The following is a 27,080-nucleotide window of genomic DNA, read 5'->3' as shown; positions in this document are numbered from 1 at the left end:
AAATTCTGCTACCCAAGTGGCAAGAGGTACAATTGGAGGAATGGAGGAATTTCACCATGAGCTCCCCATGCTTTCCCTGTTGATTCAAGGCCTACAGGTGAAACTCGAAAAATTCGAATATCGTTGTTTGTTGTTCAGGAGCGGCTTGACAAGAGGAATACGACATTTGAAGCCCATGTCCAGGATCCGTCTGTGTGTGGCGGCTCTTAGTGCACTGACTCCAGCCTCAGTCCACTCCTTCTGAAAGTCCCCAACACTTTTAAATGGCCTTTTCCTGACAATCCTCTCCAGGCTGCGGTCATCCCTACTGCTTGTGCACCTTTTCATGCCACACTTTTCCCTTCCACATAACTTTCTATTAATGTGCTTTGATACGGTACTTTGGGAACATCCAACTTCTTTTGCATTTACCTTTTGAGGGTTTCCCTCCTTATGGAGGGTGTCAGTGAGGGTTTTCTGCACAACTGTCAGGTCAGCAGTCTTTCCCATGATTGTGATTCCTATTGAACCAGACTGGGAGACCATTTAAAGACTCAAGGACCCTTTGCAAGTGTTATTAGAGTTATTAGCTGATTAGATTGGGACACTTTGCGCCTAGAATATTGCACCTTTTCACAATATTATAATTTTCTGAGATTGTGGATTTGGGGTTTTCATGAGCTATAAGCCATAATCATCACAATTATAGCAATAGCAATAGCAGTAGACTTATATACCGCTTCATAGGCCTTTCAGGCCTCTCTAAGCGGTTTACAGAGAGTCAGCATATTGCCCCCAACAATCTGGGTCCTCATTTTACCCACCTCGGAAGGATGGAAGGCTGAGTCAACCCTGAGCCAGTGAGATTTGAACCGCTAAACTGCTGATCTAGCAGTAGCCTGCAGTGCTGCATTTAACCACTGCGCCACCTTGGCTCTTTTATTTTATGACAAATCACGGCTTGAACTATCTTGCTTTGCATGTAATGAGTCTATCTCATATATTAGTTTCACCTTTTAAGTTGCATTACTGAAATAAATGAACTTTTGCACGATATTCTAATTTTTTGAGTTTCCCCTGTATTTCTATAGAAACAATTCTCATTTCTATTTCTCCTATATTAAGGACAATGTCCTTCGGTCACTGTGGCTCAGGAGCCCCAGGAGACATTTTGTCTGTAGGATGTCCAAAGTTCACTTCCAGTGTTTCCTATAAAGTTGGAAAAGCTTGGACATGTGGACAACCCTCGACCTACTGGACGAAGAACCCAATGCACTAGCTTCATAATGGCGAACCTATGGCAAATGTGCATGTCACCTGGTATGTGTGGCATCACACGTTCCTCTTCCGGGTTTCTGGCACGCATGTGCACACGACGATCAGCTGGCTTTTATGCATGCAACAATGCCATAAACTGGAAGATATGGTCTTCTGTTCTCCAGCGTGGGCATGCATACCGGCCAGTTGACTGTTGCATGTGCATGCACACCAGTAACTAGGAGATTAGCTGGCTGATGCGTAGGCACACACCAAAAACCGGAAGTTCGTTTTCCGGCACGCGCATGCCACCTGGGCAGCTGCTCTTTCAAGTTGCAGCTCCGACAAGCACACATGCTTCTGACAAGTAAAATCCATGAGGAAGCCAGATTCATTTAACAACCGTGTTACTAATAACAACTGCAGTGATTCACTTAAATGTGGCTAAAAAGGTTGTAAAATGGAGCAAAACTCAATAACTGTCTCACATAGCAGCAGAACTTTTGGGGCTCAGTTGTGGTTGTAAGTTAAGGACCGCCTGTACAATAATTCACAACATGTCTTTAACAAAACGGTAGCAACAACCAAGTAAAGGACATGAGTTCTCACCAAATTTGGGCTTATGAGCCCTATTTGGCAGAAGGGATAAAAACATTGCGAAGCGAGAAAATTATTTTTACCTGCTTTTAGCTGCAAAGCTAGTGAAAATAACTGGAATCGTTTAAAAAGTTTGTTTCATCAGAGTGAGTCTATGGTTCTGCTTGAGACGATTTCTGAGAAAATTCACATTGGAAAAAAAAATCCAGAGGAAAAATCATTTTATTGAGATTGGAAGGATTTTATCCATGTTATAAATGACAAAACTAACACCCATTGGGATGAAGGGAAAAAATATATAATAAACAGCCTGATATAAGATGGTTTGATGCAATAGTTGTTGTGTGTAATGTAACAAAAGATAATAATTAAAAAGCTAAAAATCAGTCTGTCTGTGCATAAATAACAATAACCCCACGGACAGCTTCATTGGCAGTAGAATGGCTTTTAGCTACTGCTGCTGACCTCCTTCGCTGACTGTTTTATATAAGTAGCTGGGCACATAATATATATTTATAGCAGTAGATTTAAAAAAATATCCTTTTAAAAACAGCAGCTTATGAACTGAGTGCAGCACAAAAATGTTCAAAATGTATCCCAAGAACAGAGAAGAGAAACATGCACTTAAGGAATTGCTAAAAGTAGAAATGTTTCAACTATCGGCATTCTCCCCCTTTCCGCAAATTCTTTGATTTAGCTTTTCCATTATACCCGACTGCTTTGAATCTGGTACTCGACGCATTTTGATGTGAAAATTTTGCCGATACTCAACGTTTGTTTAGTAGTCAGTGCACAAGCTAGCACTTGTCAATGCCTTTGACATTATTCCTTATGGTAAAAAATTGTTTGGTACTCATTATTTGGGGTACTGATTGTGCCTCCTGGAACCAATTAACGATGAGTATTGAGGTACCACTGCATTATGTCTATGGAGATTCTCAGGCATCCAGATCATGGTTGTCCCAAAGGAGCTTTTACAAGAGGCAACTGGACTTTTTGGCATTTCTTTGAAGACATTTCACTTCTCATCCAAGAAGCTTCTTCAGCTCTGACTGGATGGGAGGTGGGAGGGAATAGAAGGATTTACCTATCTACGTATAAATCCTTCCATTCCCCTCCATCCAGTCAGAGCTAAAGAAGCTTCTTGAATGAGAAGCAAAACATCTTCAAAGAAAAACCCAAAAAGCCCAATTGCCTCTTGAAAAAGCACCTTTGGGACTACTCCTGTACTACTTATTCTTATTTATTTATTAAATTTATATGCCGCCTGTCTCACTATCAAGCAACTTCATGGTACATGAAGAATTCTGAAGATGTGAAAACCTCTACATACTTTGTTTATAGGGGTGTGTGAATATTTTTCACCCCAAAAAGCAAAATTTGCCTTCTTTTAGCAATATTTATTATCCCTGAACCTGCTGTCCAGGAATTCCATTCCCAAATTCTAGATACTTCAACTTATTTGGAAGATAACCTGAAGAAGACAAATTGAAAAAAAACAAAACAGTGCAGTCTATTCACACAAGTTGGCACTATCCATATGATTAGGCCAGGGGTCGGCAACCTTAAAGCACTTGAAGAGTCATTTGGACCCATTTCCCACAGAAAACACCAGGAGCCACAAAACCCTTCCCGTGCCTATTTCCTGAGCAGCCACAAAACTAGTATATGTAGTTGAATTAAACATTCTGTTGTCTTCTGAAACTTTTCTTTTCTTGGATTTAACTATGGTTGGCCTACTGGGGGTTGAAAAGCTCAATAAATCATGTGTCAGCGGGTGTCGCACATTGGCGGTTGTGATGTATATTTGGAGCAACAGAGAGCCGCAGCAGAGGGATGAAAGAGCCACATGATGCTCCAGAGCCGCAGGTTGCTAATCCCTGGATTAGGCCAAAAAGCAGAACCTTCACTCTGAATTGACTTTACTCTCTCTAGCACGACTGGCAACATAAAGCCTTATTATGACCCTGTACAGTATATATCACTGTTTTCTTGAGGTACCTGAAGGAAGTTAGTTAGCACACCTTTCATTACAAAATGCTACCGATCCTTGAAAAGTGAAAGAAAGAAAAAAGATTGTGCCAGTAGGTGAGATTAGAGGCAACCATGATGAAATTTGAGGAAACATCATTCCTCCTCCCCCCCCCTCCCCAAAGTTATATTTTCAACACAGAAGCCGGTTCGGATTCTTTAGCACCGCTCAGAGATATAAAATGGACAGATTAAAAAAAAGAGTGGGAAGAAAAAAACAGTGGAAGACCGTCACCAAAAACAAAGGTGGTAATCTCAGAATTGACCAAACTTTCTCACTCTTAAAAGGCAACTATCGGTTTCTTTACGCAGAATCACCACAATATTTCCAGAAGCCAAGCATTCCCCACCTGGGATCATCTACAGTGTGTGTGTGTGTGTGTCCCCCAACTTGGCAACTTTAAGACTTGTGATCTTCAACTTCTAGAAAACCCTAGCCAGCATGGGCATTCACAAGTCTTAATTCCCAAGTTTGGAAACCCCCGATCGACACAATGTTGATGGAGATACAGGTAGGCCCTTGAGTTACAAGTGTTCGTTCAGCAACTGTTCAAAGTTATGGCGGTACTGAACAAAGGGACTTAGGATGAGTCCTCAAAATTCTGGCCACTGTAGCGCCTCTGTGGTCACTTAATCAAAATTAGGATGCTTGGCAACCAGCTCACCTTAGGACCGGTTGCGCCATCCTGAAGTCATGTGATCACTGTTGCTGACCTTCTCTGCCAGCTGCCACTAGCAAGGTCAATGGGGATGCCAGAGGGAAGTAAACATTGATCAGGTAAGTCAGTGAGGAAGCCAGAGAGAAGTAAAACATTGATCGGGTAAGACAGTGGGGAAGCCAGAGGGAAGTAAAACATTGATCGGGTAAGTTTCCCACCCAGCCTTTCTTTGCTGACATTGTGCCTTTCTTCCCTCTTTGCTTGCTCGCACCTACCAGTATCCTCCTTCCTTCAGCTTTCTTGCACTTGCACACATGTTCCTCACGCTCACTTTTCCCACCCTCCCTAAGTTCATGCCACACCGCAGCCTCCCAACTCACACGCAATGCTCTCCTGCTCCTCATCTGGGACTCCCTCCATTTCCCACTTAATGACCTGCATACTTTGGGATTGTGATAAGATGGCAATCCAGGACTGCCAGCAATAGAACATTACACTCTGCAACTGCATTGTGACAGCAATCTTGGACCCAATTGTTGTCGTACCTCAAGGACTACCTGAAGATCAATCGCTCTTCTCCTGTAAAAGAAGGAGGGAGGGAGGGAGGGAGGGAAGGAAGGAAGGAAGGAAGGAAGGAAGGAAGGAAGGAAGGAAGGAAGGAAGGAAGGAAGGAAGGAAGGAAGGAAGGACAATAGCAATAGCACTTGTATACCGCTTCACAGTGCTTCACAGCTCTCTTTAAGCGGTTTAGAGTCAGCCTCTTGCCCCCAACAATCTGGGTCGTCATTTTACCCACCTCAGAAGGATGGAAGACTGAGTCAACCTTGAGCCTGGTGAGATTTGAACTGCCAAATTCCTGGCAGCTGGCAGGCAGCAGCAGGAACCTGCAGGACTGCACTTTAGCCACTGTGCCACCATGGCTCATAATGCAAATTCTGAGGGGAGAAGGAAGGAAGGGAGGAACAAAGAAAGGAAGAGAGGGAGGAAAGGAAGAAGGAAGGAAGAGAGAGAGAAAGAAAAAAAGAAAGGGAAAGATTTAGGAGGAAGGAATCTACCAGCAGAGGCAGAAATTAATTTAACTAAAGAGACTTGGTAGATCAGGCAGCCAGAGAGATGACCTGAGGTCAGATTCCTATGAATAACAAGGAAAAGATGGCTTCAGACACTCTAACAGCCAGAGTTAGCAGCATTGTTTTCTTCATAAAGCAGCTTATGTTTACTATCAGAAAAATCCCAGATTGGGCCACCTCCGTATGCTAACTTTCCCCTCCCTTGAGAGCTGCTGAGGCCAAGCATGCCATTAGGGGGGATTTTAGAGGTTATATTTAATGCTCAGCTTACTGGTTCTTGGTGAGCTGCTCATTCCTGAACAGATCCAAAGATGATCAGTGAATAAAACCATCGACTCAAGTAGTTTAACCAACAGGGATTTAGAGCAACCCCTGCTCTAAACCCCGCCAGCTGCCAAAGAAGCTCCACCGTTTTCCAAATGTCAACTCAAAACATTCAAGGATTGCTTGGAAGCACAGCAAAAACCCACGGTCTAATCCCTTCAGCAAGGGATGCCTTGTTTCACTCGGGGAAAGGACACGCAAGCCGCTGAAACCGTACAAGGCAGCCAAAAAATGACGAAGAGGACAAATGGGGGGAGGAAATGGGGAGAAAGGAGAAGGAAGAGATGGAGAGAGAGAACAAATGGAGATGTAGAAGCAATGGAGGAGGAAAAGGAAGAAACGAAGAAAGAGAACGGAGAAGTAGAAGCAATGGATGGAAGAGGAGAAAGATGAAACAGAAAGAGAAGAAATGGAGAATTGGAAACGATGGAAAAGGAGGAGGAAGAAATGGAGAAGTGGAAACGATGGAAAAGGAAGACAAAATGGAGAAGAGAAAGGAGGAAGAAGTGCAGAGAGGGAAGGAGAAGGGAAAAAAAGGGAGAAGCAGAAGAAGGAAGAAATGAAGGAGGAGGACAGAATTGTGCTTAAGGAGCAAAGAGATTCACATTGGTAGGTTCAGCAAGGTAGTGGTTTCACTGTGATGCTTACCTGATCTCTAAAGAACAGAAGAAAATAAAGTGGGCTGCAGGGCTGCACAAAATGAGGTTTTTCTTTAAGCTACAAGGATCTCTGCCTTTGTCCCCCAGGCAGTATTATGTTACTTAAGGCATCCCAAAAAACCATTCAGTTTGATACTGCCGATGACCATATCCCAATTTCCTTGTCCCTGCTACCTTGACATTTCCCCAAATCACAGTTTCCCATCTTCCAACGACCTCCTCCGCTAGAGGAGACGAAGATGGCAGCTCCAAATCTCTTCATTAAATGTGTCCCGTCCGCCTCCCCAACAAGAGTCAACAGAAGGCCCACTATGTGCTACATCCTTGTGGTGGGAGGCTGACAACGCCCGTCCAACGTCCCACCGAAAGCCAGTGCTGAGAACTTTGTTCAAGGAAGGCAAAGGAAAGAGCAGAGAGAACGGTGGCTCACCACCACAAGGAGACCACTGGTCCAAATGTGAGCCCTCTTGTTAGGTTTAGGAGCCAGGAGCTCCGCGGACATGGCTTCCCGAGTTGAGCTGTCTGTTTCCATGATCTCCCCCCTGCCCCCCACTTGCTGATGAAATCCGATGGTGGTCCAGAAAGCCAGGACGATGGGAAGAATCCCAAGAGGAGACCCTGTGGGTCAGTAGAAATGTTTCCGGCTCTGTTCTTGCCACTTGTTGTAAACAATCACGCCGACGACAATGGCGAAGACGATGGCCACCAGCGAAAAGAAGACGATCAAGAAGAGAGCAAGGCCACTCATGGGCTCCATCGGCATCACCACTACAAAGGACAAATGCAGAGGTTGAGCTCAGCTATAAGAACAAGTCAGTGGTGGGTTTCCATTTTTACTACCGGTTCGCTCATGCGCGTAATGCTTCTGCGCATGCAGAGAAGCATCCGGACGGGTGGGCGGAGCCTCCTGCCACTGCTACTACTGGTGCGCCTGATCCGGCCCGAACCAGGAGCAACCCACCTCTGGAACACATTGAATAGTGTAGTGTAGTGTATAGTACTGTAGTGTAGTATAGTATAGTATATATTATAGTAGAGTATATAGTAGAGTATATAGTATAGTACATAGTATAGTATATATTATAGTAGAGTATATAGTAGAGTACATAGTATAGTATATATTATAGTAGAGTATATAGTAGAGTACATAGTAGAGTATATATTATAGTAGAGTATATAGTAGAGTACATAGTAGAGTATATATTATAGTAGAGTATATAGTAGTGAGTAGAGTAGAGTAGAGTAGAGTATATAGTAGAGCAGAGTATATAGTATAGTATAGTATACAGTGTAGAATAGTAGAGTATATAGTATAGTATAATAGAATAGAAGAATAGATTATATAGTAGAGCATATAGTATAGTATATAGTGTACAGTAGTAGAGTATAGAGTATAGAGTATAGAGTATAGAGTATAGAGTATAGAGTAGTATAGTATAGTATAGTATAGTATAGTATAGTATAGTATAGTATAGTATAGTATAGTATAGTATAGTATAGTATAGTGAACAAACTTCCAATTGGCCCGTTGGGCGTGTTTTTCGCCCTCCCCAGCCTCCAGAGGCTTTCCTCATACTTACTCCCAGGGAGTTTCATGTTGTCCACCACAGGAAGGAAGACTTCTTTGTCACGTTTCTCTTCTTCCATCGTCCGGTCAACTGTCAGCTGGTATGTCTTTAGAGAGATGATGTCGTGATTGTCTGAGTCCAAAGACGAAATGGGATATAATGAGGAGGGGGTTCCACAAGGAGCCATTCCCCAAATTTCTTTCCCCCGTTAACTAGCTGTTGAATTTTGCTCCAGCTTGCTTTCGAGATTGCTTTGAAAAGATTTGAATTTAAAAGTTTAAATGTTTAGGCTATGTTCGTACAATTCACTCAGTGGCTGAAGGCTGGACTTGAAACTGTGGTCTTAAATCCCCCCACCCTCCCTAGAATTCAGCATCCTAACCATTAAGTTGTGCTGGGTTTTAAAATCATAGGTCTTGGTTTAGCACAGGAGTCTTCAACTTTGGCAATTTTAAGACTTGTGGACTTCACCTCCCAGAGTTCCTCAGCCAGCTTAAAGTTGCCAGCTTAAAGTTGCCAAGGTTGGCAACTTTGCTGGCTGAGGAACTCTGGGAGTTGAGGTCCACAAGTCTTAAAGCCACTCAATTATGGCTGTAAGTCGAAGACCACCTGGGGAAGAAAAATCAATTTTCATAGCACTCTTCCCATTTTTCATATCTTCCAAAAATGGAAAAAATATTGTGGGGGTAAGACACCCCTAACAACGCTTGGGGAGGGGGGTGTTCTGTTAAGATACAGCCTGTTGTGCCTTAAAATGGCTTCTATGTACTGCCGTAAAATGGCTTCTGCTGTACAGCACAATGGAGTTGCCATGGTAACAGCTTCACAGTACTCCACAAGGGGGCTCCCTCTGGTAAAGGGGATAATCCAACATTAGAAATTACATTTGGTCCGGACATTCCCACCTTATAAATACCCAGGCAATGCCGGGTTATTGGCTAGTTTCAAATAATATAGTCAAATGTTCTTGATTTCAACTACCATGAGTCTCCAAGTAGTAGTTCTTGACTTATGACCATCACTAGTTTTTAAGGATCTTCTCCCAAAGTAAAAAAAAAAAAAAGTAGGAAAAACTCTTCCAGCAATGCTAGCTAGGCTTTTGAAGAATACCTGACAAGTCTCCTGTGGCGGAAGAGATTCCGAAGAAGTATCCACGGGGTAGGTGGACTCCGGGAATGTCAATGCAATCTTTCCATTCATGCTTTCCATCAATGTCGAGCAAGACCTCAAGTCAAAACAAGAAAGAGCTCATTCTAGCTTCATCCTCGGTTCAGGAGCCTCGGTGGCGCAGTAGTTAGAGTGCAGTACTGCAGGCTACTTCTGCTGACTGCCAGCTGACTGCAATTTGGCAGTTTGATCCTGACTGGCTCAAGGTTGACTCAGCCTTCCAGCCTTCCGAAGTGGGTAAAATGAGAACCCAAATTGTTGGGGACAAAAAGCTAACTCTGTAAACCGCTTAGAAAGGGCTGTAAAGCACTGTGAAGTGGTATCTAACAGTAAGTACTATTGCTATCTTCCTTCCTTCCTTCTTTCTAACCACTGGGGAAGGGAAGGAAGGAAAGAAGATAGCAATAGCACTTACTTATATACCGCTTCACAATGCTTTTACAGCCCTCTCTAAGTGGTTTACAGCCAGTCAGCACATTGCCCCCAACAATCTGGGTCCTCATTTTACCAACCTCAAAAAGGAGGGAAGGCTGAGTCAACCTTGAGCCGGTCAGGATTGAACCCCTGGCTGTTGGCAGAGTTATCCTGAAATACTGCATTCAAATGGATAGGTTGGAATAGATGATAGGCAGGTAGGTAGGTGGGTGGATGGATGGGCATGGAGAGAAATAGTGAGAAATTGAAAAGAGAGATGAACCAGGTAGGCAGGCAGGCAGGCAGGCAGGCAGGCAGATAAGAGACAGATAGACATGGAGAGAAACAGTGCGAGATTGAGAAAGAGAGATGAGATAGATAGGTAGGTGGATGGATGGATGGATGACATGGAGAGAAACAGTGAGAGATTGAGAGAGATATGAGACAGGTAGACAGACTGACAGATAGATAGGAAAGAAATAAAAAAAGGAAGGAAGGAAGGAAAGATAGATATGATAGAAAGATGATATAGGTAAATTAGATGATAGGTTTAGGGTTCTCTAAGCCCTCTCTAAGCAGTTTACAGAGTCATCCTCTCGCCCCCAACAACCAGGGGCCTCATTTTGCCGATCTCAAAGAGGATGGAAGGCTGAGTCAAGCTTGAGTCAGTCAGAATCGAACTGCTGGCAGTGGGCAGACCCAGCTTGTATCATAACCACTGCGCAAACTGTATTGACAGTTGCAGACCATAGACACTTACAGTGAGCCTCCTCTTCACGTAGCGGATGACCAGGAACGTGTCATGTTCCAAGTTGCGCACGATGGCCGTGCAGCCCCCGAGTTCAGTCGGCCTCCCGTCCCTCTCATGGTCATAGATAAGGGACCCGTTGGTGACCATGGCCGAGACGTACGGGAAGACACGCTGGAGAAGGAACAGAAGGAAGAGACCGTGTTGCCATTCGCCATGCTAGTTTCACACCGGTTCACATTCAACAAAGAGTGGAAAGTAGCATGCGAGGAAGGATGAAACAATGAAGCCGAGCTGAAGAGGCCGAGACCAGGATGAGGCGTGTTGGGAAGCAGCAAGGCATAACTGAGGACCAAATAATTCGGCCAGATGGTGACAAAGTTGCCAAGCTTGAGAAAAACGAACTTATAGTACTCTCTGATTTTACTGGTTCCAGCAATATGAAGAGTCTGAAATGGAGGGAAACTGGAACTAGAAGCCCCTCCAAAAAGCAAGGAAAAATGGTTAAGCAACAGCCCTTAGACCTATATACCGCTTCACAGTGCTTTACAGCCCCACCCTAAGTGCTTTACAGAGTCAGCCTCTTGCCCCCAACAATCTGGGTACCCATTTTACCGACTTCAGAAGGATGGAAGGCTGAGGCAACCTTGAGCCAGTGAGAATTGAACTGACGAACTGCTGGCAGCCGGCAGTTAGTAGAGGTAGCCTGCAGTACCGCATTCTAACCACTGCGCCACCATGGCTCAGGTGCCCTGTTGACAATAGCAATAGGACGTACTGCTTCACAGTGCTTCGCAGCCCTCTGTAAGCAGTTTACAGTGTCAACCTATTGCCCCCAACAATCTGGGTCCTCATTTTACCAACCTCGGAAGGCTGTGTCAACCTTAAGCCGGTCAGGATTGAACTGCTGGCAGTAGACAGAGCAAGCCTGCAATACTGCATTCTAACCACTGCACCACTATGGTTCTTATAATCATATCTATAGAGGAAAAGGGAAATACTAGAGTGCCAACAATCACTGCGCCAAGCTGTGCCATCCAATTACCTGCCAGAAGTAATAGCGGAATCAAGGAGCAAGAAGAGAGAGAGATGGAATGGACAAGGTTGGAATAAAGGATCGAGGAAAGGACTATATCAAGTACCTGGTTTCCTGAAGAATACCTCTTCTTCTGGGCCTGGGAATCCACAACGATTATTGCAAAGCCAGAGGGGAGGGGAAGGGGACAGAAGCAAGAGAGAGTCACCCAACAGATTGTCTCAAGCCCACCTAGTCTTCCTTCATCCAATCCCTGGGCTTCTCTTCCTCCTCCAAGGCCCACCATTTAGGTTAGGGGAAAGGCTGGAAGGTGTCCCTGGGCTAGAAAGCTAAGGGATGCTGGAAGTGGAGGGGCTGGAGGAGAAATTTCTGCTTTACAAAGGCAATGGGTATCAGAATGCAGACTGAAGCAAGGCCACCCAGTAGGAGAGTTCTGACCTAGGCTTCCCCAGCAGCACGAAGCCAAGTCCTCGTCCCGATAAACCCCTTTTATTTCATTGACAGTGAACTCCCCTCCAGCAAAGTGGTTTCTCTCCCACAGTCTTTCCAGATAGTTTACAATGACCGACCTTTATCAGGCTTGGAGAGTGGCCAGGCCGATATCTTTCAGACGCCGCAATACTTGGCAAGAATGCAAGAATGAACTAAGTGTCTCCTGCAAACTCCACTCCCCTTTCGCTCCTCTTTTATTCCCGATGGGAGGAACCATTCAACGTCCACCTGTGCCTTTACTCCTGAGTCGGTCCTTGTTCCTTAGCTGTTCCCTTCTCCTTGCAGCTCTGCGCACGAGCACACTGGGAAGAGGCTCCCACTCTTCTTCTGCCCCGCTGACTCTGGAGGCAGCACATAACTACCAGATGGCCCTGGCCCCCTCTCTGCCTCCGACACAGAGCCCTCATCAGAGCCTTCCCCAGGACTCCAGGACTGGCCCATCTTTCTCCCCAACCTCCTCACTGTCCAAATCTGCTGCTGCTAACTCCGCTGCCGGGCCACAACCCTGGCAAACTCCCAAGATCGAATCAGCGTAGGCTGAAATGATCCACCTGGCTTCTTACAAACCTTGCTAATTGCTAAGTTCTGCAGAGGATGCTCTTGGGAAGCTGACTCCAAACAATTAGTAATTACCACGCAACAAATGCTCAAGTGACTCCACTAAAACAGAAGCAACAAAAACAGCAGGCTAAATATATCAAAACACAAGAAAGCCAAGTTTCTCCATAAAATTTCAAGGAAAGGGAAAAAAACAAATTTTCCCTGGCAAAGTGCTTGGGCCACCACAGGCACTTCCCCTGACATGAGTGATGTCAACCTGGCCACACCCGCTCTGGCCACGCCCCCCAAGGTTCAACATAACCCTGATGCGGCCCTCAATGAAATCAAGTTTGGCACACCTGCATTAGAAAGAAGAAGGAAGTAATTTTGACCCTTAACCTCCAAGCTCCCCCCCCCCACAAAATGGGCAGATTATTCCTGTCTCCAGTGGGGGTCTGGAGGTCACACAGGCTGCAGTTCTCCCTTCCTAAAACTAGGTGAAAACACAGAGCAGTGCCTATGTGATGCTCCAAAGCACAGCCAGCTGTTACTTCTAGACCCGAGGGGTGGGGGGAGATGGGTTCCCCGTTCTGTCTAAATTGCCCCTTCCCCACCATAAATCAAATTGCTGCCAAAAACCTGAACATTCAACCAGCTTCTGTGGGTTGTGCGGAAAACATGAGGGTGAAGAGCAAAATACACCCAATAGCAAATTCTCCACCTAGGGTTCACGTTGAAAGCCATGACAGATTTGGAACTGAGGAACATCATGGCAGCCAACAATCTTTTCAGTCCAATCAAAATAGAGCTGGAAGGGACCTTGGAGGTCTTCTAGTCCAACCCCCTGCTTAAGCAGGAGACCCTATAGCCATGATGACAAGCCCATGGCACATGTGTTGGAAGTGGCACGCAGAGCTGTAGCCTCTTCCGGGTTCTAGTGCACATGTGTGCTGTCCAGCTGGTCTTCTCCCACACGGAAGTGCCGGAAACAGGAAGAGCAGCTCCCTGGTGTGCATGCACGCACCGGGAAGCTGAGCTTCTGGTTTACGGTGCACACATGCACACCAGCCAACTGGTCTTCACATGCATATGCATGTCAGAAGCCGGAAGACCAGGTGACCGGCGCACATGCACACGCCAGAAACCGGAAGCTCAGAACTGCTCTTCCAGTTTCCAGCACTCCCACCTGTGCACGCTGGGGAGCTGCTCTTTCAGTTTCCGGTGCTCCCCCGTGTGCATGCGCACGCCCGTTTCAGCACTCAGTGCCAAAAAGGTTCACCAACACTACTCTATACTATTCCAGACAAGTGGCTGTTCTCTCCTTGAAAGCCTCCACTGATGGAGCACCATTACTTCTGGTGGCAAGCAGTTTCACTGGTTAATTGTCCTCACTGTTAAGAAGTTTCTCCTTAATTCCAGGTTGCTGCTTTCCTGGATTAGTTTCCATCCATGGTTTCTTGTCGTGCCCTCTGGTGCTTTGGTAAATAAGTTGACCCCCCTCTTCTTTGTGTCAACCTCTCAAATACTGCCCCCCCCTAGTCCTTCTTTTCTCTACACTAGCTTCAATGGCCAACCAGGATGAGCCCAAAGCCTCCTCACCAATGTTCCCTCTAAGCTGCGCGGGTGCGCAGCCACGCACGTGGCAACAAAACACCACGCAGCAGTTTCCAACTGCCACGCAGTGGTTTTGGTGAGACGCCTTCCACGATAATAGGAGAGGAGAGCCAGCCTGAAGACAGCAATCAGTTCTAGGTCCACAAGGCAGAAAGTAGCTGAGAGAAGGGGTGTGGGGTTGGGAGAAGGCATGGGATGGGCTCCCAGCAGCGGCTGCTCGGATTTGCCATTTGCAAGGGGGGGGGGAGAGGGAGAGCGCGAGTGTATGTATCCCTCCTTCCTTCAGCCCAACACTCTCGCTGGCATCCCGGCCAGATAAGAGGGACTGCAGAGGGTCTCCCCAAGTCTAGGGCAGCGAGTCATTCAATGAGAAACTTGCCTCTTGGAAGGAATGACCCGGCTTGGCTCCCACTTTGTCTCTCCTGCCTTGTCTCTCCTGCCTCTTCGCTTCTCCGTTCGGTCATTGTGCGGCAGATCGAAAGCAGGAGCCAAGCCGGGTCATTCCTTCCAAGAGGCAAGTTTCCCATCGAATGACTCGCTGCCCTAGACTTGGGGAGACCCTCTGCAGTTTGTTTCTCTGTGTGTTGTGTATATATACATGTCTCCATGGATACAATTGTGCAACCATTTTTTTCCTCTTTAAAAGAATTTTTGGATTTCTCCTCACCAAACCTTTAAGACTGAAAGAGTTAGAGTTGAAATATAAAGATATTGTCAATCGCCATACTGTTAGATTGATAGGCAATTATGGACTATCTTGATTATATCCTCCTTAGAAAGAATGTGCTACTGTATGGTTGAGAAAAAGATCAAACTTCATTCCATGGAAACCCAACAAAGTTCACAGGGAGAATTTCTTTCTACGACGGGCTTCTTGGGTCAAGAGTGAATATCAGTTATCAAAAATGTAGGTAGAAAATTAAGCAGACAATAGGCAATTACAAAAAGGGAAGCCAACTTTCTGAATTCTGTTTCTTTGTACTTAGTGACATAAATAGACTAATATTCTGAAAACCTGACCTAAATTACTATATATTTTAAATAGCTGTAAAGCTATGCTGAAAAAGTTGTTCTCAAGGTATTGTGATAAATTCAATAAAAAGAAGGGAATTCTTCATGAACTTAAGGAGAAATGAGAGTATTGGATAGTAAATGGACAAATAAAATTACCAAAGAGAATATTTGCACCTCAGGGTTGAAATGAAATGTTCTCTTACTCTTTCCTCTTCCTCTCTTCTCTCTCTGTCTCTCTCATCCTCTTTCTCTTTGTCTCTCTTCTCTTTCTCCTCCTTTTCCATTCTTCCTTCACTTTCTCTCTCCTTCTCCCTTCTCTCTCCTCTTTGTCTCTTTCTGTCTCTCTCACCCTCTTTCTCTTTGTCTCTCTTTCTCCTTCTTTCCCACTCTTTTATCACTTTCTCTCTCCTTCTCTCTTTCTGTCTCTCTTCCCTCTTTTTTCCTCTCTTCCTCTCTCCCACTTTCTCCCACTTTATCACTTTCTCTCTACCGCCCAACCTGTCCCCATACTTCTCTTCGACTGATCATGTTTACAATAATTTACCTTTTCTAAATAGGCGCAGTTCCCTTACCGGATCCCTCGCTCACTCAAACACACACACACATACACACACACACACACACTCACACATGCACAAAACCATTGTTCTCCATTCCAATTCGGATCCTATAAATCAATTGCTCTGTGAAACGTCTGTGAAAAAAATTCAGGTGCTCAGGCATGAAAATGTGCCGCTCAAACGCTATACTTTTCTGCACACACTGAAAAATAATTAGAGGGAACATTGCTCCTCCCCAGCCTTCTTCCTCTGCCTGCACAGCCTTTCTGAGGTGACTCTTACCTCCTGCTGCTTCTCCTCATTGGGGTAAGTGTCTACAAACACGCCCAGTCCTATGAAGGTATCCTTGCTGCCAAAGACTGGCCCTGGAACAGACAAGAAATCGTGTCCACAACAAACCGGCCCAGCAAATGTTTCTCCAATGTTTCAATTAAAGCTTTGAAGTGGGTAAGGGATAATGGATAGATGATGTTTCTTTATTTTTAATACATTGTTGTTTTGACTTGTTCCTTCTTTTTCCTATCTTTCTTTAAAGCATAGCAATTAAAGCACTGAAGAGGGCAAAGGATAATGGATATATGATGTTTCTTTTTTAATATATTATTGTTTTGACTTGTCCCTTCCTTTTCCTATCTTTCTTTAGAGCATAGCAATTAAAATATTACAGCGGGCAAGAGATGATGGATGTTTTTCTTTTCTGTTGTTATTCAGAGTTGCTTTTCCTTCTCTCTCTCCCCCTCTTTCTCTTTCCCTTTTTTCCCTTTCTTTTGGTAAGTAGGTGACATGATTATAAATTAGATAAGAAAGAAAAAAAAAATTTCTCAACAAAGGGTGATATGATTAAAAGTCAAAATGAATGACTGAAATAAGAGAAGGGGGAATATTTGGGTATATATTCTTCACATTATAAAGGGAAAACATGGAACAACTGAACAATGATGGATTATAATTGAATGAAAGTGTTTTATTTAATACATAAGTAGATGGAATGTAAGGATTGGGATGAACTTGCTTACTATTTATGACACTCAAGTTCACACATTGATCTGATGTTTTTTGTAAAGAATAAAAATAAAAAACTTGGGAGGGAGAATGTTTCTCCATTGTTTCATGCTTTCATAAAAGCCAAAAAAATCTTCCCTTCAAAGGGGAATATTTGTTGAAATGAGGGGTCCTTCTCTGAGCCTCTTTGTTTTCTTGCAGACGTTTCATTACCAAACTAGGTAACATCATCAGTGCAACAAAGTCTGCAAGAAAACAAGCTGAGAGAGCCCTTTTTTGCAGTGGAAAAGCTTAAATTCTCTTCTGCACTTGCCCCAATTAAATTTGGGAGAACCTGACCTGCACAAGAAAACATGCTTAGAAAGTGAAAAGAATCAAATCAATCATGCAGGTCATGATTGTTCTAAAGATGCTTTTTTTCAAAAGGCAACTGGACTGTTTGGTTGGTTGGTTGGTTTTTAAATGTTTCATTTCCCATCCAAGAAGAATCTCGATTCCCCACCAGTCAAGTTAAAATGGAAGAGGCTTCTTTGATAAGAAGCAAAACGTTATCAAAGGGGAAAAAACCCAGGAAATATAGTATAGCCCCGTGATTTTCGGTCTTCCGAAGGGCTGAGGGAGACTGTTTTCGCCCTCCACAGGCTTCAGGAAAGCCTCCAAAGCCTGAGGAGGTGGCAGGCATGCGCACATGCGCGGGGAGGGGGATCACACATGCTTGCGCAGGTGGGTGGGGTGCATTAAATTGTGGGTGTGTGCGCGCACAATTTTGGCACACTTTTACAAGGTTTGCCATCACTGATATAGCCTTTATTGTCATCGTACATCGTGTATATAATGAAATTTGTTTTAGCCTCACTGGTGCAGTCCGTTACAAAAAATACAAACAACATAAATAGTATAAAGGATAATCCCTATGCAAGTAATTGGAAAAGGAAAGAAAAACTAGTCATACGTTTCCGCGTGTGCATGGAGTGATTGTGGTTGTGTTTAAAGAGTCCGACAGTCCAAGGATAGAAACTATTTTTAAACCTATTTGTTTGGCTGGCTATCCTTCGATGTCTTCTGCAAAGTGCAAAGAGACACTGACCAGGGTGTGAATCACCTCTGAGTATCTTCCTTATTCTGCTAAAGCAGTGAGACCTGGAGATGTCACCCAGTGGTGTTAAGAAGGTAACCAATGGTTTCTTGTGCTGAATTGATCCCTCTCTGTCGTGTCTTCCTGTCCGCAGCAGTTAACCGAGTGTACCATACTGTAATGCGGTATGTGAGGACACTTTCTATCTGATTTTTCCATCTGATTTTTTCGCAGGACGTTCCAGTTGTCCTTTGGAAAAAGCACCTCTGAGACAAACTTTACTTAGGCTTTTATTTTTATTTTTTTCTAACAATGGCCTTTTTTAAAAACTAGAAACGAGGTTTCTGGTTTAGTTCGAAAGAAGACTTGGGTCAAAAGATAATTTAGTCCAAAGTTAAAGATCCAATTGAGAAACATAACGTATTTTTCGGAGTATAAGATGCACCCCACCCCCAAAAAAGAGGGTGAAAATCTGGGTGCGTCTTATACACTGAATACAGCATTTTTGGCCTCCGAAACCTTACCCCCTTCCCAAAAATGGGCGTGGAGGGGGTTTGGGAGGCCTGCAGAGTGCAAAACCTTTTTTTTTAATTTACCTCTTCAAAATCTTGGTGCGTCATACTCTGGTGCATCTTATACTCCGAAAAATACGGTACTTATATCTAACATACAAAACATTCTCTATATAAAGTTTTTTTTCCCATTGGTTCTACTGAAGGAAACATGGAAAAGTATCAAGAGGTATAAAAGTTACCCCTAACCAAGGAAAGGAAATCTTTCTAAATCTGCCAGCAGGTGGGCTGGCTTGCTGCAAAGAGATTGCAGCACCAGAGATCAAAGTTTGGCCTATATTTGGAAAAGATTTTTTACCTGGCTGCATTCGATCCTTGGCGTACCAGATGGCAAAGCCATCTCCATTGAGGTTTTTTTTCCCTTGCCCGTGGATTTTGAAATGCACCTGCATCTCCCAGTCTCTCAAGTAACAAGGCTATGGAAAACAAAAAGAAGCAAATTAGAATGGAGGCAGAACCATTAAAAACAGAATAACAGCATTGGAAGGGGCCTTGGAGGTCTTCTAGTTCAACCCCCTGCTCAAGCAGGAGGCCCTATACCAGTGATGGGCAACCTTTTCGGCACCAAGTGCCAAAAAGGGAGTGCGTGCATGTGCTCGTCTGGGCCACAACACGGAGGAGGAGCTGCCCAGGGGGCATGCACAGGCCCAAAAATGAACTTCCAGTTTCCGGCACGGGCACGCACACCAGCCACTTAATATTCCACTTGATGGCGCGTATGTGCGCACGATGATCAGCTGCCAGGGCACATGCTCACACAAGAAAATGGAAGACCATCTGATCGTCGCGCATGCATGCGCACCAGAAACCCAAAAGAGGCAGGGGTTGTTAAGGGAATCATTGCCGTGATAAGTTAGTAACCCGGTTGTTAAGTGAAACCAGCTTCCCCATTGGCTTTGCTTGTCAGAAGGTTGCAAAAGGAGGAATCCCACAATCTTGGGACACAGCAACAGTTATAAATATGAACTAGTTGCCAAGCCTGTGAATTTTGAACACATGCAGCAAAGGTCGTAACTGTGAAAAACAATCATAAGTCACATTTTTCCATGCCGCTGTAACTTTGAACAGTCCCTGCAGGAATTCACTTAACAACTGTGGGAAGGAAGGTTGCGAAATGGGGCAAAAAACTCAGTTAACAAATGTCTCACTTAGGACCCAGTAGTGGTCATAAGTTTAGGACTACCCATAGATAATTGCCATTGAACGAAAAAAAGCTCCCAAGTGGAACATCGCTGACTTCTAATTGCTTTGAAGTTGTCTGGGCATCACAAAAAGTGAACAAAAAAAGTTGGGTATCTATGAAGATTCTCAGTCATCCAGGTCATGGTTGTCCCAAAGGTGCTTTTTTCAAAAGGTTGCTTTTCCTTGAAGAATTTTCACCTCATCCAAGAAGCTTCATCAGTTCTGACAGAATGGTTGTGGGTGAGTGGAAGGATTTGTTCTGGGGGAGGGGAGGAAATCAGAAGGTGTTGTGGCTGCAGAGTCAGACAGTGAAGAGGTTGGGGAGGAACACAGGCCAGTCCTGGAGTCTGGGGAAGGCTCTGATGAGGGCTCTGTGTCGGAGGCAGAGAGGGGGCCAGAGCCGTATGCCAGTTATCCGCTGCCTTCGGAGTCCGACATCAGTGAGGCAGATGAACAGCTGGAGCCTGTTCCCAATGTGTGGATGCACAGAGTTGCCAGACAAAGGGAACAGCTAAAGAACAGGGGTCAACTTGGGAGTAAGGCTAAAGGTGGATGATGAATGGCCCCTCCCAGAGGAAATAAAAGAGGAGCAAAAGGGGAGTGGAGTTTGCAGGAGACAATTAGTTCGCTTAATTGGTTCGTGACTCTCGGAGACACTTTGCCAAGTTTTGCAATCTCGGCCTGACAGCTCTCCAAGCCAGATAAGGTCTGTGACTATAAATCCTCCCTTGAAAGACTTTGCCGAATGGGCAGAATTCACAGTCAATTAATAAAAGGGGTTTTTGTTGGGACAAGGAGTTTGCTTCAGGCTCTTGGGAAGCCTCAGTCAGAACAGAAGAATCATAAATCCAGATAAAGCCTCAAGTGGCCTCAACGGCTCTCAGAGAGCCGAACAGGTGAGACCACCCTACGACCACCATCCTGCCAGAACCGAGGAAGCTTCTTGGATGAGAAGCGAAAAGTCTTTAAGGAAAAAAAAAAGTAAGTCCAATTGCCTTTTGATAAAGCCCCCTTTGAGAGAAACGATTGATGCCTTCATTTCATTTATTCATCCCCTCCTCCATTTTTTTTTGTCTTCAGAAACACAGAAGACAATCTTTTAGCTACAGTCAAAAACATTTACCAGACGCTTCCTTTATTTTTAAGAGCTTGCAAATATTAGAAGCTGAGGGGGGCAACTGTTTTTGCAACCTTAGCAGTGCCAAAGGACAACCCACACACAACCTCAGCAGCGGCACTCTCCCAATTCCTTGTGCCAACACTCCACATATTCCCCTTCTAGCCCGAGCTATATTTAGGACCAAGAAAGACAGTAATTAATCCCAACATGCATGATTAAACTACAGAGAACAGCCAGAACTGATCCAGATAGCAAACAACCCGATAAAGATCAGCAAATTCTCTCAAGTGTAAAAGCTGCAGAATCAGACAAGCGGATATTATACTCCACTTGAAAAAGCTTATGTTTATTGTAACCACATTATACCCTATGCCTTATCTGCGATAAAAAGATTAAAATGCTCTGAGATTTGAGAGCCGAAATCTCAGCAGCAGTCAAAATGGGAAGCATTCATACTAGCTCTGCTTTCTATAGAAAAAGAAATTAAGATTGGTGCCATCTTTGTTCTGGTGGAAGCTTCATCACTGGAGGCTTTCAAGAGGAGACTGGACTGCCATCAGTCAGAAATGATGTAGGGCAGTGATGGCAAACTGTCACGTGAAAATGGCCACGCTCCGGAAAAGCTACATTTCTGGGTTTTAGTGTGCATGCACACCCAATAATCAGCTGGTCAGTGAAAATGTGCATGCTGTTTTTTTGGAACTGCTGCACACGCAAAGGGATCATGCTCTGGGAAAGCCAAACTTTTGGGTTCTGGTGCACAATGCAAATCTCAATCAGTTGGCTAGCGCACATGCGCGCACCAGTTTTTGGCACTCCCATGTGCATAAAGGACAGCTGATCGTCATGCATGCATGCACCCCAGAAACCCGGAAGACAAACAGGGATTCGAACCGTTGAAATGCCAACCCTTCTGATTGACAAACTCAGCATCTAAGCCACGGAGCCACTGCGTCCCATGTCATCTTAAAATACAACTTGGCTAAAATCCTTCTACGCACATAAGTTCCATTGGGAAATAAGTTTGAATCAGGACTTCCAAATTCTCCTTTTAAATGTTTAGAGACAAGAATGTGGATATGGATGTCCAATTGAAATTAGTTTCATTTGCCTGCTCAGGCAAATTCACCAACAAAAATAGAAACTATGAAATGGAAAATAACATTGTTCTCCAACATAGAATAGAGGAAAGGAGAGGAGAGGTGAGAAGAGTATAAGGAATAAAATACTTTATTGCTCAAGTGTGATTGGACACACAAGGAATTTGTCTTTGGGGCCTATGCTCTCAGTGTAGATAAGGAGAATAAATACATTCATCAATAATAAAAAGATACAACACTTAGTGATACTCAAGGTTATTAATAAGCTATCAAATCATACTAGGAAACAAATAAAAACAATATAAATTGAAAGTTACAAGCAACATGGTTATAGTCAAAAGGGGGAAGAGATAGACACTAGGAAGGGAGAGAAGAATAATAGTAATACACTCTTAGTAAATTGAGTGTTTTGGAAATTTAGCAGAGTGATGGTATATGGGGGGAAAAACTGTCCTTGTGTTTAGTTGTTCTAGTGTGCAGTGTCCTATAGCATCATTTTGAGAGCAGAAGTTGAAACAATTTATGTCCAGGATGTGAGGGGTCTGTAGATATTTTCACAGCCCTCTTTTTGACTCATTTTTCATACAAGTTATCCTATGCTAAATTCTCAAATCCTAGGAAATTGTCATTTTAAAAATAAAACTTTGTTGCTTTGGTGATCTTAGAAAAAGTCCTATTCGTTGCAGTAAAATTCACTTTTCTCCAAGATAAAGGAAATGTTGAAATTTGCAAAATGCAAAATGCAACTTGTTTGCAGTACACCCCAAAGTATCTTATTGGGAAAACATTGATGGGCTTGAAACAAAGTGAGTGTAAACTGATACTTGTGTTCCAAGAAATGATGAGTTTGATAGCACCAACTAAACTTTTATGAAAGGCAAAAGGTTTCTTGAGCTGCAGCTCATTCGTCAAATGCACGGAATGATGACGTGCATAATGGCAAACCACAGGTGGCCCACGGAGCCATTTGGTAGGGCATGCAAGTTGTTGCCCTTGTCAGCTCCAACGCTTCTGACTTCAGCCTTCTTTTGAGGCCATTCGGGAACGGACTTCCGGTTTGCTCGTAGGGCCGTTTTTTTGCCCTCCAGAGCCTTCAGGAGCCTTCAGGAGGCTTCCCTGAAGGCTCCGGAGGGCAAAAACCGCCCCTATGAGCAAACCGGAAGTCCGTTCCTGAACTTCTGGTTTGCCAGTAGGGTCAGATTTTCACGCTCCGGAGGCTTCAGGGAAGCTCCTGAAGCCTTCAGAGGGCCTCCGGGGGGGGGGGGGGGAGGCTGTTTTCATCCTCCCCAGGCTCATAGAAAGCCTCTGGAGCCTGGGGAGGGCAAAAGAAGCACGCCAAAAGTGGGGTGTGTGTGCTGGTCACACGCGAATGCGTGCTGGGTCACACGCATAGCATTGTGGGTGTGGCATGCCCATGCACGACCCCCCCGCGTGCTCCAGATTCGGGGAATCTGATTCACTTAACAACCATGTTACTAACTTAACAACAGCAGTGATTCCCTTAACAACCGTGCAAGAAAGTTCGTAAAATGGGGGGGGGGACTCACTTAACAAATGTCGCACTTAACAGAAATTTTAGCTTCAATTGTCATTGTTAAGTCAAGGACTACTTGGTTTTGCAACCAAACAAAACAAACACAGACTTCAACAGATAATGAGAACTGTAGAAATCACTACCAACCTGCCTTCCATTGAGGACCTGTACACTGCATGAGTCAAAAAGAGAGCTGTGAAAATATCTACAGATAATATCTCACATCCTGGATATAAATTGTTTCGACAGCACAACACAGCCGTTTGCCCCTGAGGCTGTGCCCGGCTCTTCAGGCGCCCGCTCGCAAGAGAGCGGCCACCCAGCAACCCCAAACCAATAAGCCCCCCCCCGATAATAAGACCCAAGCAAAATTTGGGGGGTCAAAATAAAATAAGACCCTGTCTTATTTTCGGGGAAACATGGTATTCTTATTCTATTCTATTTATTCTTCCTTTCTATTTTTATTTGTATTCTATTCTATTCATATATATTTAACCTAAGCAACTTTACAATGAGCAGTTGGGAAATTCTGGGAGTTGAAGCCCACACATCATAAAGTTGGGAAACAGCCATCCTTAAACGATGAATAGAATCTGCCCAAAGCACCTTCTGCCAAGGCTGAGCAACATTGGCTGACCTGAAGGATGCTTTCACAAAGGATGGCGTGTGAAACCAACTCTCGTTCGTTTCCAAACCATGGCTAAATAAATTCCGGCTTAACGCAATATGCAAAATCCAGTATCAGACCACACCTTCTGACTGGGCCGGTTAAATCACCTTTTGCAAGCTTTGTTCCCCAAGGACTTTTTGTTATTTATTGCTTCACCCTTGCCTCCTTTTCCTACAGGCAGGATAACATCAATGGGGAAAGTACCTGCCAATTATCCCGGCCCTAATGAAGTCCCAGAGCCCACCCTCAAGCAATTAAACCTTACCACTCTATTCCAGACAGCGCCCTGCTTGCTTTGGATATCTGGAGTGAGGCGAACAAACTGAGTCATCACCATCGCATTGCCTGCAAGTTCCCACAGCGATGAGCTGCCGGATCCCACACCTGAAAAACAAAGAACATTAAGGACCGATTGGTGTGGCTAGGTCAAAACTACTTCCCAACACCGGCTGACGTCAAGAGGTGGAGCTGTGCCTTTCGACCAAAACTGCCGTGATGAAGGACGTGGTCAGTTAGGAAACATACACTGGCCTAGAAGGCAAAATTAAACCTCTTGGGGAAAGTTCAGGAAGCCAAAGGTCAGGCTGTAAAGAAAGCCCACGTTGCAAGACTGGTTCTTTGGGTTTGAGGTGTGCCAGCTCTCTTTCAGGGGTCAGCCACCTTAAACACTCAAAGAACCATTTGGATCTGTTTCCCACAGAAAACAAAACACTGGGAGCCACAAAACCTACCGGGGGTCAAAAAGCTCAATAAATTGCGTGCCGGTGGGCGTTGCACATTGGCGGTTGTGGCGCATATTTTGAGCATCAGGGAGCCGCAGCAGAGGAACGAAAGAGCCACCTGCGGCTCCAGAGCCGCAGGTTGCCGACCCCTGCTCTATTTCCTTGGGTTTCGTTTAAAAGCCTGTCTTTCCAAAGCTAGGTGAATAACAAAAGTGGAGTTCTGGAGGCATTCTGGCCCCTCACAATTCACACAATGCTTCGCTGTGTGTTGCAACACACCGTAGCTAAGCCTGAAATTGGAAGCCGAAGCCACGATGCCAAGCTGACCCGAGTTTTCAATGGGAGAAGCCAACCGTGGAGAAGGATACCCCCCTGCGCTGATGGACTTTAAAAACACCACTTGAAATGCAACAGGAAACAGCCCCTCTGCACCCACCCATGTCCAGTCTGCACCCCAAATCCCAGGAGGTGCACCCCCTATTGTGCTGCTTTTTTCGCCTCCAGCCTCCCAGCTTGGTTTCAGCCCAGTGTTGGAAGAAATATCCAGGTGCAGGTCCAAGCTGGGAGAAAGGCACTGGAAATAAAATGGTGGGTAGAGGCTGTTTAGAAGGAAAGGTTCCCTTTATTGATGAAGCAGACCCATTAATGTGATTCTGGGACAGCTGACCAAATGGAGTTTAGAGTGAGTGGGGTTTTATACCTTTTGGATTCCTATGGGGTCATGTAGGGATCATGGCTGGCTCTATAGGCGAAGGGGGAAAATGCAAATCCTTAGGTGTTTGTCGGAGCTAATCTTGTCGACCTTTCGCTTGCCTAACTGTATTGCTTATCTGGAGTCTCTGGCTGACCCAGTCTTTCTGAATGGATTCTGCATTTCTATAAGCTCTCAGTTTCTGCTTGGGGCAGGGGAAACTGGGGCTGGTTTCAGCTTCCCTTAAGGTTTTTCCCCCCTTTCTCCTTACCTTTTAAAGGTAAAGGTAAAAGGTAAAGGCTCCCCTCGCACATATGTGCTAGTCGTTCCTGACTCTAGGGGGCGGTGCTTATCTCTTTTTCAAAGCCGAAGAGCCAGTGCTGTCCGAAGGTGTCTCCGTGGTCATATGGCCGGCATGATTCAACACTGAAGGCACACGGAACGCTGTTACATTCCCACCAAAAGTGGTTCCTATTTTTCTACGCATTTTTACGTGCTTTCGAACTGCTAGGTTGGCATTTGAACCACTGACCTTTCTGCTCGACAAGCTCAGCGTCTTAGCCACTGAGCCTCCTTGTTAATATTCCCCAATATATTTTATTCTTCAGGGGGGTGGGAATTGTCTTCCCACACCAAGAGGGTCTATTTCATAAATTCCCCCCCCACCTATGAAACCTGGATGAACTACAGAGCTTGCATCCACCTGGCCTCCCACCCCACAGGTGGGAAATGCAACCACTTCCCACTTTGCTAGCAACACCAGCACGGAAATCCCACCCAGCTTTTATTGTATTTTCCCCTTGCACCCAACAACAGCCCTTCTGGGCCCAGCCCATTTCAGTTACTAACACACACCCCCACCCAACCTATGCAACTCTACCGCTTCTTTGCATGCTGCATGCTGCAAAAAACAATGCATGCAGCATTGCAACCCTCCCAACCCCCATGCATCTAAGAAAGCAACTCTAGGGGGAAGTCCAGGCAGAAATGCAACAGGTGGAGCCTCTCCAAGGCGGGGAGAAAAATCCTGCCTTGGGCAGAGGCTGTACCGGACGGATTTCCACCTAGCCCGCCCAATGCAATCGCGAAGGAACGGAAGGAGAAGGTACTGCACCCTGGTAAGGCATAGTAAGCGAGTGCTCCCGCTTCAGGTACTCCTCCATCTGCTCCGCCCCGGCTTCCCAGGCCAGCAGCGGCAGCCAGAGCAGCAGCAGCAGCCGCCGACGGAGCCCGGCATCCCCGCTCCCGGCTCGCTCAGCCGCCGCCGCCATCTTACTCCCTCCGTCGGGCTCGCGGCCTCCGGATTGGTCCGTCCCTCGCGCCCCGCCTCTTCCGCGTCCCTTCTCCCTCGTGGATTGGACGAAGGGCGGAGAGCTCCCGCAAAGGCTTCTGGCAAACGTAGTGCAATAGTTCCCCCCGGGTTTAAAGGGGCAGCGCCCGGTTTCGTCCACCTCTGAAGTCCTCGACTTACAACTGCCAGACTTTAGCAAGCGTGGCGGTGAAAAGGAAAGTAGGTGATACGTTAATTTGGAGAAAACACACACACACACCAGAATATAAACTGAGAGCAAATCCCACTCCTTACTAGCACTGATGATGTTACCTAGTTTGGGTAATGCGACCTCTGCCAGAAAACAAGCAAGCTCACAGAGCACCAAGGACCCTCAAACAATCTATGGTTTA

At 45.2% G+C, this 27,080-nt stretch overlaps 1 protein-coding gene across 2 annotated transcripts; it reads right to left on the bottom strand.

Annotated features, from left to right (window-relative positions):
• Nucleotides 1–1,196: 1,196 nt before the first annotated feature.
• On the bottom strand, nucleotides 1,197–26,674 carry LMAN2L (lectin, mannose binding 2 like). Of its 2 annotated transcripts, XM_087706117.1 has the most exons (9): nucleotides 26,512–26,674; nucleotides 24,250–24,368; nucleotides 18,677–18,794; nucleotides 16,012–16,094; nucleotides 11,616–11,648; nucleotides 10,486–10,647; nucleotides 9,255–9,369; nucleotides 8,157–8,276; nucleotides 1,197–7,344 (listed from the first exon to the last, which is right to left on the bottom strand). In XM_087706117.1, exons 1-9 carry the CDS (start codon nucleotides 26,666–26,668, stop codon nucleotides 7,202–7,204), a joined length of 1,050 nt encoding a protein of 349 aa, XP_087562243.1. In that variant the 5' UTR covers nucleotides 26,669–26,674; the 3' UTR covers nucleotides 1,197–7,201. The 2 variants fall into 2 exon arrangements, with proteins under 2 accessions (XP_087562243.1, XP_087562245.1); XM_087706119.1 differs by lacking the exon at nucleotides 11,616–11,648.
• Between the last annotated feature and the right edge of the window lie 406 nt (nucleotides 26,675–27,080).

The sequence above is a fragment of the Thamnophis sirtalis genome, unplaced genomic scaffold (assembly GCF_051295495.1).
Source record: "Thamnophis sirtalis isolate CommonGarterSnake01/CBP01778 unplaced genomic scaffold, rThaSir2_p1.2 scaffold_2, whole genome shotgun sequence".
Classification (NCBI taxonomy): Eukaryota; Metazoa; Chordata; class Lepidosauria; order Squamata; family Natricidae; genus Thamnophis; species Thamnophis sirtalis.
The sequence above is the reverse complement of the archived record's forward strand: the minus strand, read 5'-3'. Positions and strand labels throughout refer to the sequence as shown.

Excerpts from the sequence above, each read along its gene's own strand:
- LMAN2L (XM_087706117.1), bottom strand. The coding sequence starts at position 26,668 with ATGGCGGCGGCGGCTGAGCGAGCCGGGAGCGGGGATGCCGGGCTCCGT. Across the intron at positions 16,095-18,676 it reads CAAGGATCGAATGCAGCCAG|GGCCAGTCTTTGGCAGCAAG; the intron begins GTAAAAAATCTT and ends TGTCTGTTCCAG. Across the intron at positions 11,649-16,011 it reads ATGAGGAGAAGCAGCAGGAG|GCCCAGAAGAAGAGGTATTC; the intron begins GTAAGAGTCACC and ends GTGGATTCCCAG.